The sequence below is a fragment of the Styela clava genome, chromosome 3, assembly GCF_964204865.1.
Source record: "Styela clava chromosome 3, kaStyClav1.hap1.2, whole genome shotgun sequence".
NCBI lineage: Eukaryota > Metazoa > Chordata > Ascidiacea > Stolidobranchia > Styelidae > Styela > Styela clava.
In genome coordinates, this window is record NC_135252.1 from 24,210,174 (window position 1) to 24,223,712 (window position 13,539).

Here is a 13,539-nt window from a genome sequence, read left to right on the forward strand (position 1 = left end):
ATTAATGGCACCCCGGATCAGGTGACGGGCATTTGGCTTGAAGAACCATACGCAACTCTACTTCTATGGGAGAAGGAGAAGACGATAACACGGCCTCTCTTCCGGTTACCAGATTAGCCCGTTATTTGGCTCAGATGCACTTAACTTGGTGGTGGAAAAGGCCGTGTCCCACCAGCGGTTACGGTACGTGAACCACCCTACGGATGTGAGGAGTGCAGCAGTCCTCTCGCAGATAATCATCCCCAATGGGATTCAAACCCACGCCGGCTACAGAGCTGGAGTTTTCGGAAAGACTGTTATCTTCACAGATATTATGTCTCGGATACGGTACTCAATTAATTAGGTCTATATTAGACGAACTGTAGATTTTTTTTTATATCAGTTAGTCCCTACTACTAAGTGACCTGATTGTCAACTATCATCCCAAATGGGATACACCTCCGCCACCTCACTAATTATTTAAGATATCATTATCAGCTTTCTATAAATTTGGAGAAAGTCTTATTTTATACCTACAACTTTACATGTCTGGTTCTTGTATATTACATTAAATTCTATGAATTGCCGAATTAATTCGTTTTCGAGGTTCTATTTCCAGGATAGCTTCAGGGTGAGCAATAGAAAGAGCATGTCGGATATGGGGGTAGCAGTTAGCAGGTTATTACTTTCAGATGCGAAGGCTTGATGGTAGAGAAAGCCTTACTAACTGACCAGCAGTTACGTGAATCACCCCCTGGCAGGGAGGGGTCCAGCTATCGTGTCACACATAATTATCCCTACAGAATTTGAATACACACAGGATGATCAGGTGCGGTGGCAAAAGTATTTCTAATGCGAGACATCGCACAACTAAGTATAAAGAAAATAAGTGATTTGTCTAATTCTTCGAAAAAAATGTATTTGTATTGTTTGGCCTGCGTTTGTTGTATTTTTTATCGTTAAACATGGCGCATTCGTGTTGGGCCAAAAGTGTTGAGTATCTAAAAAGGGGCGTGGATCAAAACAATTTGATAACCATCATCGAACAGTTGTTGTCACATAGTCCCATGAGATTACTTAGGAATATAACTCTGCAAGGGAGTTTTGAATGACATTGAATCTCCAATATGGACTGCACCGCGTCATGTAGTTATGAACACTATGTTCAATTTAATTCAATGCGAACTTGGGAAAAACCCTCTCTCTCTCGGAATAGATTGTAACATCTGCGGGGTCCGGTGCGAAATTGATTGCGTAGGTTACAGTATTGTCCGATGGAAACATAATTGAAGTTTGCAATAGAAAATGACTACATCTTTACTTCTTATTACCTTTAGTACTATATCATGATTGAAGTCTTGCGTTCGCATCAATGGCTGAATTCAAGTGCATGCATCTGAAACAAGTAACTGGGTAACTAATCCCCTACTCGACAATCTACGAGGGTTGGCAACCAGATGAGGGGTTTGCCATATGATTAGGTCGTCTTATCACCTTCCCTCTCCTCTGGTATGAATATACAAATCCTACCCTATAATAATTTACACCTAGAATTAACACAGAGCCCTTCTCGCTCGCATAGTTTGGAGTGACCAAAGGCAGACCCCGCTTATTCCACAGTAGTCTGCGCCATCTAGTACGAGCTGCAAGTTTGACACCCTTGCCTTGACCAAAATAAGACAAGTTAGAGTCCCAGCTGATTTTCAGGTTTGGTTTCGAGTTACAAGTAAAGTCGAGTCTTTGTTGCTTCGAGTATTTGATAATTAGTGACTGTAGCCTTCCCTAATACTGTGACAAACCACGGTCTCAGGTGTGGCCACTGAACTGATACATCGTTCTGGAAAGTATTTCGCCAAGGAGCGGGAAGATACTTAACTTTAATCACATGTTGAGCCTCTTGTCTGGCTACCAGTCTTGTCAGGTATAGTTAAAGGTCAGAATGTTAAGATGGCTTAATCACGTGGTTAACCGCGGCCTATCGTCTTGTTACCTGTTCATGTCGGGTATGGGCGTAGCCCATAAATGTTAGGACAGCTTAATCACATGGTAAACCAGGGCTTCTCATCTCATTACTAGTCCATGTCAATCAAGTAAAGGGAAAGCTATCCAAATTTTTTCGGATGCATGGAATCATTTCCAATCTACTGAGTCCAAAGACTCAGGATTGAATGTATTTTCTGTGTCTGTCCAACAGGACGGCTGAATCGTAACGCGGCCATGGCCTCTGGTATGAGCATAGTTAGCCAGATACTTCTGCATGTCATAGAATAGCACACTATCAATCCACAGAGTCCAAGTACTCGGGATCAAAAGTATTCTCTGCTTCTGTTCGTTCATCTTTAGTTCGATATTTTCCCTCAGGATGTTCGTTAGGTCGAGCGGAAATATGCATTCTTCGCATTACACGTTCTGCTAACTGCTCTGCTCGTTGTTCCTGGTAAAGTGGTCATAGGTTAAAGATCAAAGTTCATTACGGATCAACTCGATCATGGTGTAATAATGTAAGGAGTGAGGTCATAAGAGGTCAAGACTTAAATCTCATGCCCATCACATAGGGTGTAATAATGTAGGTGGAATATCTAATCAGGTAGATTCAGAGGTAGGGGTCAAGGTGGCATGGGTGAAAGGTCACGATTTAAATACCGTACCCTCACCCAGAGTGAAATGAACCGCTGTTTCTATTGTTGTTGTTAGTGGGTTAGATGCAACTATGAGTCATACAATGAAGGCTCGTTAGTTATCACATTTTCTGAGTGTAAGTAACATGCTTCCATTGCACCTCTGGTTACCCTGAGCTGGTTTAAATCTCACGGGAGATAATTATGCCGAGCGGATTGCTGGACCCCTCGCCATTGCAGGGTGGTTCACATAATCGCTGGTCGATTATGTCCTCCTCCACCATCAAGTTCATGCATCTGAAATAAACAACTGGCTAACTAATTCTGTACACGACATGGACTGGTAACACGTCCTAACTAGATTGTAGGAGTCCCAATATCTAACCTGGACTAATAAGCACAACCAAGGTCTTTGAATGCTAACAATTTTTCTAAAGACATTGGATCTTTTTATAAATAATATCCCAATGAATTAACAGTAAGGTAACCTGCACTATTCTCTGCTGTTCTGAATAAAGATCCCTGCATTCCTTCACAGATATCAGTGTGGCCTCTCCATGTTCCGGGTCATGTACGCTAGCAGACGTTAAATCTTTTGAATGAAAGACTGGCTTATCTGAAAAAAAACGAGAAAATGAGGATTCGGATACCTTTTTTATATTTATTTTGAGGGATGGAAATTCAATTAAATGTGCACCACGGCTTCAAGTTTGCCAAAAAATTTGTTTTTCTCAATAGTATTTCCCCCAAAACCTCTGAGTGGATATTTTACTCCATGGAATCCGCATATTCTGGTGGTAATAAAAAAAAATTTATGATTCAGATATTTATTTTCATCGTGGAAAACTAATATACGATATGAAATAAACAAAATGCATGTAACAAATTACAAAAACGAATATCGGCATTTGCAGGGAGACATAAATTCTTACGAATTTTTCAACACCATTTTGCTCTATTCTTAAATGATTCCCTGAAAACCGGACTTGCTATCAATAATCCTTTCGCCAAATGGACCAATTAAGATAGATTAAAGATATGGACTTATATACATTGGATTACTTAGTTACATAGTGAAGTAAGTCTGAAGACACATTCTTTTAGATATTGATAGATATCAATGGCTGCTTTATCTACCTTGTTGGGATCAAAAGGCACGAGTAAGCATTGTATTACATGCAATAAAGAAAAAAATAAATTTAGATTTTTATTCAAACTAAATTTTTGGATGTATTTGCAATACTCACCTATTCTATTATTTGTGCTGTCACTCTTCTTCTTGTTTGGCCTGAAATTTTAATAAAAAAAAAAGTTAAAAGAATCCTTCCGTACCATGAAAGAATACTGTTCTCATAAAAGAAAATCACTACACTCCTCTTTAACAGAATGGGAAATTTGCATGCCTTTCATTCTTAACAATGCTCTAGAGCAGCGTTTCCCAAACTTTTTTGACCACGGAACACTTACGCTTTTTATCTCGCCTCGCGGAACACCAAGAAAAATGAAAGGGTAAAAATGGTGCAATTCAGCGGTTCCCAAAGGTTGTGCCGCGACAGACTAAAGTCGTCAAATGCACCGCGAAAACTAACAAAATTGTGTTAAACATAACTAAAATATGAATGAATGTTTTACATATTGCAAATGCTCTGTATATGAATCAATACACCGGTATTCATTTTTCCTTTCTATGTTGTTCACTTTCTATTACATAATGCCTTTGATGTTACGTAACAAGGGAGATAGAAGTTCTTGTTGCAATTTCGCGAGCTGCAGGCCTGCAGTTTATTTATCTGCTGAATCAAGTTTAGCGAACATGAATAATTGTTTCAGCATTTTTAAAGTAAAATCAGGCAGAGATGGGGGGGGGGGGGGGCGAAGAGCTGACTTTTTACCTTTACACGTTTGCCTATAGCATTGGTTCACAAACTGGGGTCCGCGAAGCGATTTTAGGGGGACCGTGAGACAACTTTAACCTCGGCGCAGAAGCACTTTGATTTGAATTAAAAACAAAAACCACAGTCTTACCCCGATGTCGCTGAGTTGGCACTAAAAAAGATCATTCCATTTGCAACAACTTACGAATGTGAGGCAGCTTTTTCATCATTACTCGCTATTGAAACAAAATTTTGAAACAGAATGGACGCTTTACGGTAGAAAAATAATTATATTTTTCCTATGTTGTGAAATTCTGTCATAGCCCTTGCTAGAGGAGAAGTTACAACTGCAAACTTACGAATGCTATCCATTATTAACTATGTTTTAGAAAGCATGGAAATAAATACAAGAAGCATAATCAACATCAGTATTGAACTAATAAATAAATTAAACAGTATAAATACATGACAGTAATATTCTGTGGCCCGTCGCATCTTTTGTTGTTAAAATGCGGCCCTTTTACTTGGGAAGTTGAGTACCTCTGCTCTAGCAACTAGAAAGACTTTTTCAATTTCATAAAACAGTTGATAGGATAGGATTTACATATTTATCCCGGGGGAAAGGAAAGCCGATAAGACGGCTTAACCATATGACAAACCACGGCCTCTCGTCCGGTTACCAGTCCATGTCGGGTTTGGGATTAGTTTTAGTTATTTGTTTTCGGAAGCATGGACTTGATGGTGGAGGAAGCCGTAACCGACCAGCGGTTACGTGAACCACCCTACGACGGCGAGGAGTCCAGCAATCCTCTCGCACATAACTACCCCGCATGGGATTCGAACCTGCGAACCCACGCAAAGTAATCAGAGATGCGGTGGCGAGCGTATTCCCAAGGCTTAGCACAATGAGCCACACCGCCGCGATCTCTGATTACCATGTGTAGGCTCACAAGTTAGGATCCCATGGCTGATAATTATGTGTGAAAGGACTCGCCTTTTTCACATAACCACTGGTAACTTATGGCTACCTTCAACAACAAGTGCATGCCTTTGGAAACCAAGAACAGACTGATCCCTTACTTGGAATGGTAACCAGATGAGACACTGCAGTTCACCATAACTTTATTCCCATTTTCTATATTTTAGTTATAATATAAGTTCAGGGACTGTTTGTGTCAGCCAAGTAAATATACTCCCTGCCTATAGGTTTCAGTCTCTTTACACAACTTAATGTAAAGTAGGCGAACAAAATTAGTTACCTCCATATTGGTAAACATACGTCTGGGAGTCCTAAATTCGATCCCAAAACTAAACCAGCCTTTTCCATGAATAATACTTCTTTATATATCAGTATCATATATAACCATAGTTTCCAAAGTTGATTGGCTGGGGTTAAAATTATAAGCGGAATGATAATCGGGAGCCCGGGAGAGGGGTGCGTTTGCAATTGCCGATACCGGGTACGTATACCTTTTATTGTGTAAATGAGTTCTCAATAAAACATCCCCCCATAGTTTTCTGAGATTACATCGAATTTTTAAAAGTATTATTTGACAGACCAACTTTTCTAATAGTCATCTTTAGTGTGAAACCTAATCACTTCAGAAAATAGGGTGGGAGTTGAACTCGATGACCTCATGGTCGTATCGCTCCCTCCTGTCAATACCAAAGCAATTTCATTTGTGTTATGTATCTATTTTCGTATTGATGACGGTTTGTTATTTGTTGACAAAATAATAAATCTCTCTCTCTATTACGCTAGCAGGAAACAAACCTGTTCAATGCAAACTTTGATTTGTGGCTTTTTTCTTCTGCTTTCACAATGACCTGGTAGTGAGGCCCTTCATGCACAGATAGTTGGTCGAATCCCCTTTCTATAATTTTCAATTCTTTCTCCTAAGAAAGAAAAATTTTCAGACATTTTAAAATCAAAAGCATAATCATCGTTAAAAATTTTTCACTCAAACAATGTCTCGAGCCCTCACTAAAAGTGGGAATATAACTGAGAAGTTGCAAGCGAACGCCAATGCTCTTATACAGGAGTGGGCAACTTCTCTAGTCGGCGGGCCAGATAGGGGAAAATGAAGTCCTTGGTGGGCCGGATTATAACACGAATAGTATTCAATATCTTAATCACATATTTATTCGCTTATGCAAGAAAGAAAATTAAACGACACTCGATGACACTCTCTGTCAACTTTACGTTTCTTGAGATATTCCATGGTTAATAAAACTTAATATAAAATCTAAATTTTATTTATATTCAGAATCTATGTTCTCTGCTTTGACCTTGTATTATTTGTTCAACAAGTGTGCTAACACAATTGTTTGTTCACTAAGGCAATTGTTTATTTCACCAGCTCGCACAGATAGTGCGGTGAGAGTAGAGCGGTCGGCAACTTTCATGAATGATACGTCAGGCCACATTACAGAGTGTGGTTGGATACAGTCAGCGGGCCGATCAAAATCTCGTCGCGGGCCGGACCCGGCCCACGGGCCGTATGTTGCCCACCCCTGCTTTAATACAAGGCTGTGCTTATCGTTTATTCGTGCCATTCGTTATAAACAAAGTACTCTGGCATCGTGCAAGACCTAACCATCCAACCGCCAAGCAATCGTGCCCCTTATTCAGATTAAATGTTTAGAAACAGTGGAGTAAAAAATGTCACAAAAATATATGCCAAAACAGTTATCTGTACCTTCATTGTAGCATGACCTGTGATGTCATCAGTCACAGATGATTGATCACAGTTGTGAAGATGAAGTAGTCATGTGCTCTCTGTACTTGGGGGCGCATTACTGTTGGGGTGCCTTGAGGGTTACTCTGGTTATGTTTGTGGGCATTTACTAATTATATGTTCATACTGAGTATAAAGCAGCAGTGCCAAAAGCAGCAATACCAACTCACAACACCTACATGTGGCAACTGTGTATCTTCACCCAGTTCCATTCTGGAGCTTCTATCGTCCGTCGGAATTTCTTCTAAACCTGGCATGTTGGGGTCATCTTCAACATGATGGTTGAATGATTCTGTCACTTTGCCTTCTTCTCTTTCTTTCTCTCTTTTTTCTAATAATTCTTTTAAAGTTTTTACAAAATTTTGAATTTTCTCTCCTTTATCTGGAAGCCTTTCAACAAATTTTCTGAAAGAAAGATGTTCCAGGAATCAAAAGTCTTTCATAAATATAAGTCTAATACAATTTGATAGTAAAATGATTTGGGTCATTCGAAGAACACAGTAGCCCTTCGGGTATCAGTCGGATGTAAATGTTCACAAGCCCTGTTTTGTTTACTTTATATCAGAGGTTTCAAACCTTTTTTTTTTCAAGCGAACCAAACTTTCTAAAAAAAATGAGTTTTGTAAAATCTCATGACTCAAGGATATGCTCAAATACGAAATGACAAATACTTTTATGGCCGCAAAATTGAAAGACTGATATTTTTGCCCTCAGCGTGCCATGGTCTTACTTAAATAAACCATAATAAAAGCTGCAAAGCTTTTATCCTCTGATACTCCCCATGTATAAAACTACTATTGAGCAACACTTCAATACCAAATATAAAACGAGAATATCGGTCAGAGACCGAAGACTTATTGATCGAAAGTTAAGGGATCCCCCCCAAAAAAATCTTACTCCATAGTGACACCTTGTGTCCCATCACTAATTAATTAATAACTCGCTAATTATACAGCATAATTCATCCAAAATCAAAAGGTTTCTGGTCCGAGATATGATGAATCCACATGCAAAATCTGGAGCAGATTCAACCTCGCTTTCGTAAGATTAAAGTACCGATTAAAATCGATAAGTAATAAACGAGAATATAGGTCGGAGATCGAAGACTTATCAATCGAAACTGTGGTTTCGATTCATGACTCTATAGTGACACCGTGTGTTCCATCACTAATTAATTAATAACTCGCTAATACACGACACAATTCATCCAAAATCAATAGGCTTCTGGTCCGAGATATGATGAATGCACATGCAAAATTTGGAGCAGATTCAACCAAGCCTTCGTGAAATATCGCGTGCATCTAACAGACAGACATACAGACAAATACCTATCAACATACTTATCAACAATAAAATTTACCTGAAAATGAAGACTATTAAAGTTGGTTGAAAAAACAAGCGACCGAAAAAAAAATTTAAAGGCGACCCTAGGTTGAGAAACACTTCTCTACACAATGGCTCCTTTACTTCTGAGTGAGTTTGTGTGACCCTTCTTGTAGCAACACTTTTAAAATGATTCATACTCGACTCGAAAAGTATGAAACTTGAAAAGTATGATTGAAACATCTAGACACGAAAATTTCACCTAAAACCCACAAACAGAAATTTAAAATATACCACTTACTTATTTTTCAGCATTTTTTCCTGTCTTTCCAGTAATTCATTCAATTCTGGTTCAGATTTTTCCTCTAAATCTCCCAAATATCCTTGTTTATTAATTGGTGAAATCATAGACGTTACGGCATTACCGTGCAAATAGTTTGGGTTTATTGAACCGCGACCATTCCCGCCTTTTTGCGTCTCCATTTATATTTTTGATTTTATTTACAAAATTTTCGCTGAATTTAAAAATGAAAAAAAGCAATAAAATTATTAAATGGGAAAGCTGATAGATCATAATAATATTCTTGAAATGAATAAATGTGGCAGCACTTAAGCCCTTTGATTAAGAAGCAAATATTCTGGCCAGATTTGCCTCATTGACTAATAGTGAAAAATAAACAGTTGAACACCTCAATATTTGCAAAAACAATTAGACAGAATTATACCCTACTAAATTGAATAGAACTTATTCTGACCAGATATGCCTCAATGATTAAAAATTATCATTCGAATAATTATAAATGAGCGCCTCACCCAGGGCCAAACCAGAAATATACCAGTCGTTCCAAACTACATAACAGCAGTTCCCAACCAGGAAGCCATACCTCCCCAGGAAGGCCACAGAACAGTTGGGCCACAATGTCAGGTGTCAAACTAATCTACCAAATAAAATTACACTCTAAATACCACTGGAATGATGGACAGGGGGCCATGAGTGCTAAAAGTATGTATGTATGTATGTTTATTTGCCTCAAAAAAGTAACAGTAGCTGCATAATAATTAAAGAGTAAAACAGAGATTGGATACATGTTCAAGACCTTACTGGCCTAAGACACAGATGTGCGACATGCATGTTTAGGACTGCTGCGTTATACTAGGACAACAGACATGAAATTACTATACAAATAAAATACACAAGACAAAGAGGTACGGCACAACGACGATATGTACAATAGTCAGTTTATGGCACGTCCATATCCCAGGTTCCGGTGTAAAAAGATGGAGATAGGGTATGGGTCGCTGAATTGATATGTTTTTACACTAAGTTTCACGAAACACATGAAGATCCAGACATGTAAATTCCAGAAGATGCCATGGACCACATAAGATGGGGAAAATAGCAGTAATGTAGCCTTGTTCAGAGTGAACAGCATATAAAAGAATAGATTGGTTTTCAAGGCAGGGCAACTACTCTTCTGAGTGGGTCAGTTACAGAGAATAGACTTGGTTACTGGGCCGAAGGCTCAGATCTCAATATGACAAACTGTGAATATTATATATAGGTCATATTTGTCTTTAGCCTTGGACAACGCTCCTTAAAAATTGGATTCGGAACGAAAACCAGATTAGAAATGTAAGTCAAGTCTAGTCAATTCCTGCATTAAGTCTCACTGGCCATTTGTTGAATCACTTCATTACGATCAGTACTTTCAAAAGATGAAAATCAAATTGTTATGATATACACATGCATTAAAAATTGCGATAATGACATAACAATTGACAGTAATTAGAATGCAAAAATATATATGTTATAAAGTGTTGGACTATTTCAATTAGGTCCGATGGGCATGGGCCATATTAAATCATTTCGCCCAAGGGGCCACGGTTTGAGAATCACCGATTTCGACGAGAGAGGAGAGATTTATTTTTTTCGTCAACCAAAATAATATAACAGTCATCGTAAAAAAAATAATAATAATAAGTAATAAATTATTTTGGAGAGAGTGATACAACCAGACAGTCATCAAAGTCAACGCCCCAAGTCACTTCAAGTCTTTAAAAAATGATAACTCGAGTCCAATTCAAATTGAGTCAAGCTGCCTCAACACAGCATACTGTGTGATCAAGCCACGTTACCGTTTTTCATCTCCCATTAACATGGATGAGTAATAAATATTATGAAGAATCCTAAAAATCATCACATGGATTGATAACCAGATAAGAAGCCGTGGTTCTCCATATGATTAAGCCATCTTATCAAATTTCCTCTCCCCTTAGGATAAGTTTTAAAAGCCATTGATAATCTCGAACACCATTGCATGGTCGAGAGGCCATAGTTCGCCATATCATTAAGCGGGGCTCCCGAAGTATGCGAACCAAGATGGCGGACATCGGAATGTAATGTGTACTAGGTTAGGGTTAGGCCATAATTTTAGCTATAAATACTACGGGAGGCTCTTGGCTAGTCTTCGAACTGATAATAGGATAAAAATAAGGAAAATTGGAAAAAAATCATCGCCTAACCATAACCTGTTACCCATGTTACGTTCCGATGTCCGCCCATCTTGGTTCGCATACTTCGGGAGCACCCATTAAGCCCTCTTATCGGCTCCACTCTCCCATTAGGTTTTGAATTAAAATTCATAAAAAGATTAAACATCATCAATTTTCCAAATTTTAACTTCACAGTCATCACTCGCTGAAGCGAGGATTCCCGGCTGAGCGGGATTCCAGGACACGCAGTTTACATCTTGCGCGTGAGAGTGATTATACGAACACAACAGATTGAAAGTCGGTTCATCAGAAGAGCTTTTCTCATCTTCTTTAAAGATTCGAATAGCATCATCGGCACACGCTGTAGCGATGAGTCCCGTTTGATGACACCAGTCAACGGAAAATATCGTTCTTTCGTGAAATCCAGAAAGAGTGCAAATACATTTCCATGAATACTTTGAACTCCCTGTCACAATATTTTGAGGGTTGCCAGATTTATAGCGTTTCCATATCTTTAAAGTTTTATCATCTGAGACTGTTGCTAATCGATCGCCGGATTTATCCCAAGAAATTGACCACACGGTGGAGTCATGACCTTCTAACACTGCACCAGTAACCCACTCCCCGTCATCCTCCTCAAAAATCCGCACTGTATCGTCATAGCTACCCGAAGCAAAAATATCTTCATTAGGATGCCATACTACTTCTTTTACATCCTGGGTATGAGAGGTCACGACCCCTGCACATTCAAAATCATCCTCATCATAGGTTTCCCAAACCCAGACTGATTTATCCCGAGAACATGTTGCCAGATATGACCCTGAAATGGACCAGGCTGCAGCTTTGACTTCATTTTCATGTCCTTCAAGTGTTGCAATACATTCAAATTCCCCTGATTTTTTATCCCAAATACAAACTGTTGCATCAAAACTTGCGGTCGCTAAACGGTTCCCACAAGGGGACCAAGCAACCCTTCGTATTGCACGCTGGTGGCCTTCTTCGAGAATCGTTTTGCAGACCCATTTTTCACCCTCCAGCCCCCAAATTCGCACGCTTTTGTCGCCGCTGCAAGACGCCAAATGCTTTCCTGTGTGATTCCAGTGAACACCCCATACTCTATCACCATGTCCCGTTAACGTTGCAATTTGTCGGATAGACATTATAGGGCTGATTTATAATATATTATTAAATGATAAAAAAAATAATATTAAATGAAGACATAAACTATGTAAATTTAAAGTATAAAGTATGGCTTTCAAAAAACATATTCGTCAGGCAAACTATACTTGTTTTTCTACGTCTGCTAATTACTCGGTTTGCGATAGAAAAAAATGGCAATGGGAGAGATATAAACTTTCCGCAATCCTAGAATGATATTATTTTGTGATATACTGAAAAGATTACTGAATTAGGAGGATAAGTATAACAGTTGTTGAATTCCAACAATGAACATGTCAATGCCACTCATTTTCGGTCAAGTGCACCAGAAGATTACTTAGAATATGTACATTTAAAGTAAACAAAACATAATGAGTATGATTTTATTTCGACTACATAATCCAGTAATCAGCATACCAGGCAATAAAATGATTGATAGAAACAAATAAATAAAAAACTGATTATGAAATCAGGAGAGCAAATAAAACCTTAGATAAGGTTTAAAACATACAGAATATAAGATGGAAGGTTTTGCCAAGAAGAAGTGGTACCGCACGGTATGTCAGTATGTATAATAAGTATAAGTTTATTTCAACTCCATAATCAGCATTAGACAATAAAACAAGAGATAAAATTAATTGATTATAGAATCGGGAAAGCGAACAAAACCTTGAGTAAGGTTTAAAACGTACAGATTTATTTATTTTTTTTAAATTTCAAGAATTAGTTCCACTTCATTACAATAAACACTTCTAGTTATATTTTATATATATTTGCATAATAAATCAAGTTCTTCACAATAATTAGGTAAATTTCTCAGTCGTTCTATATTTCTCCTACACCTTATTGAATTTCTTATAGTATTGACTACATTATTCACTCTTGGCATTACATTTTCAAAAATCACTGCATTTCTTTGCAACCAAATTTTATATCTTGCAGTACATATCAATAAAATAATAGCATTTTTTTCTATATTGGTCAAATGTATATAATTATTGTGTCTTAAATCTAATAATGTACATGTTTCATAATTTATTAAGTTGCCACTGTTAGTTATTTTCATAATAATAGAAAAAACATAATCATACAATTGTTTCACAAATGAGCAATTCCAGAATAAATGTGTTATAAATTCAGCTTCTTTGTCCCAAAATACACATAGGTCATCTCCAGCAATATATCTAATTCTTGACATTGGTTTAAGCGGTAAAATATTCCACAATAATTTGTAGTTAAAAGTTTTTACATGATTAGCTAGATTTTACATAGACGTACAGATTTTAGATGGAAAGGTATTGATAAAGGAAGTAGTATGCGTTCGCTCACCCAAAAGTAAAAAAATTAATTAAGGCA

General features: G+C 37.9%; 2 protein-coding genes across 2 annotated transcripts; both read right to left on the reverse strand.

Annotated features, from left to right (window-relative positions):
* Positions 1–1,208: 1,208 nt before the first annotated feature.
* Positions 1,209–9,021, reverse strand: LOC120342056 (uncharacterized). Its single transcript, XM_039410723.2, has 6 exons — positions 8,834–9,021; positions 7,389–7,614; positions 6,246–6,367; positions 3,845–3,885; positions 3,086–3,213; positions 1,209–2,413 (listed from the first exon to the last, which is right to left on the reverse strand). Exons 1-6 carry the CDS (start codon positions 9,013–9,015, stop codon positions 2,258–2,260), a joined length of 855 nt encoding a protein of 284 aa, XP_039266657.2. The 5' UTR covers positions 9,016–9,021; the 3' UTR covers positions 1,209–2,257.
* A 26-nt stretch (positions 9,022–9,047) lies between these two features.
* On the reverse strand, positions 9,048–12,207 carry LOC120342055 (putative cytosolic iron-sulfur protein assembly protein CIAO1). Its single transcript, XM_039410722.2, has one exon. It carries the CDS (start codon positions 12,183–12,185, stop codon positions 11,184–11,186), a length of 1,002 nt encoding a protein of 333 aa, XP_039266656.2. The 5' UTR covers positions 12,186–12,207; the 3' UTR covers positions 9,048–11,183.
* Positions 12,208–13,539: the final 1,332 nt, after the last annotated feature.

What these genes read in the sequence shown, in the direction of transcription:
- LOC120342055 (XM_039410722.2), bottom strand. Translation starts at nt 12,185, where the DNA reads ATGTCTATCCGACAAATTGCAACGTTAACGGGACATGGTGATAGAGTA.
- LOC120342056 (XM_039410723.2), bottom strand. Translation starts at nt 9,015, where the DNA reads ATGGAGACGCAAAAAGGCGGGAATGGTCGCGGTTCAATAAACCCAAAC. An exon ending in GAAAAAATGCTGAAAAATAA is followed by an intron (nt 7,615 to 8,833) that starts GTAAGTGGTATA and finishes TCTTTCTTTCAG; the next exon opens with AAAATTTGTTGAAAGGCTTC. An exon ending in TCAAAGTTTGCATTGAACAG is followed by an intron (nt 3,886 to 6,245) that starts GTTTGTTTCCTG and finishes TTAAAATTTCAG; the next exon opens with GCCAAACAAGAAGAAGAGTG.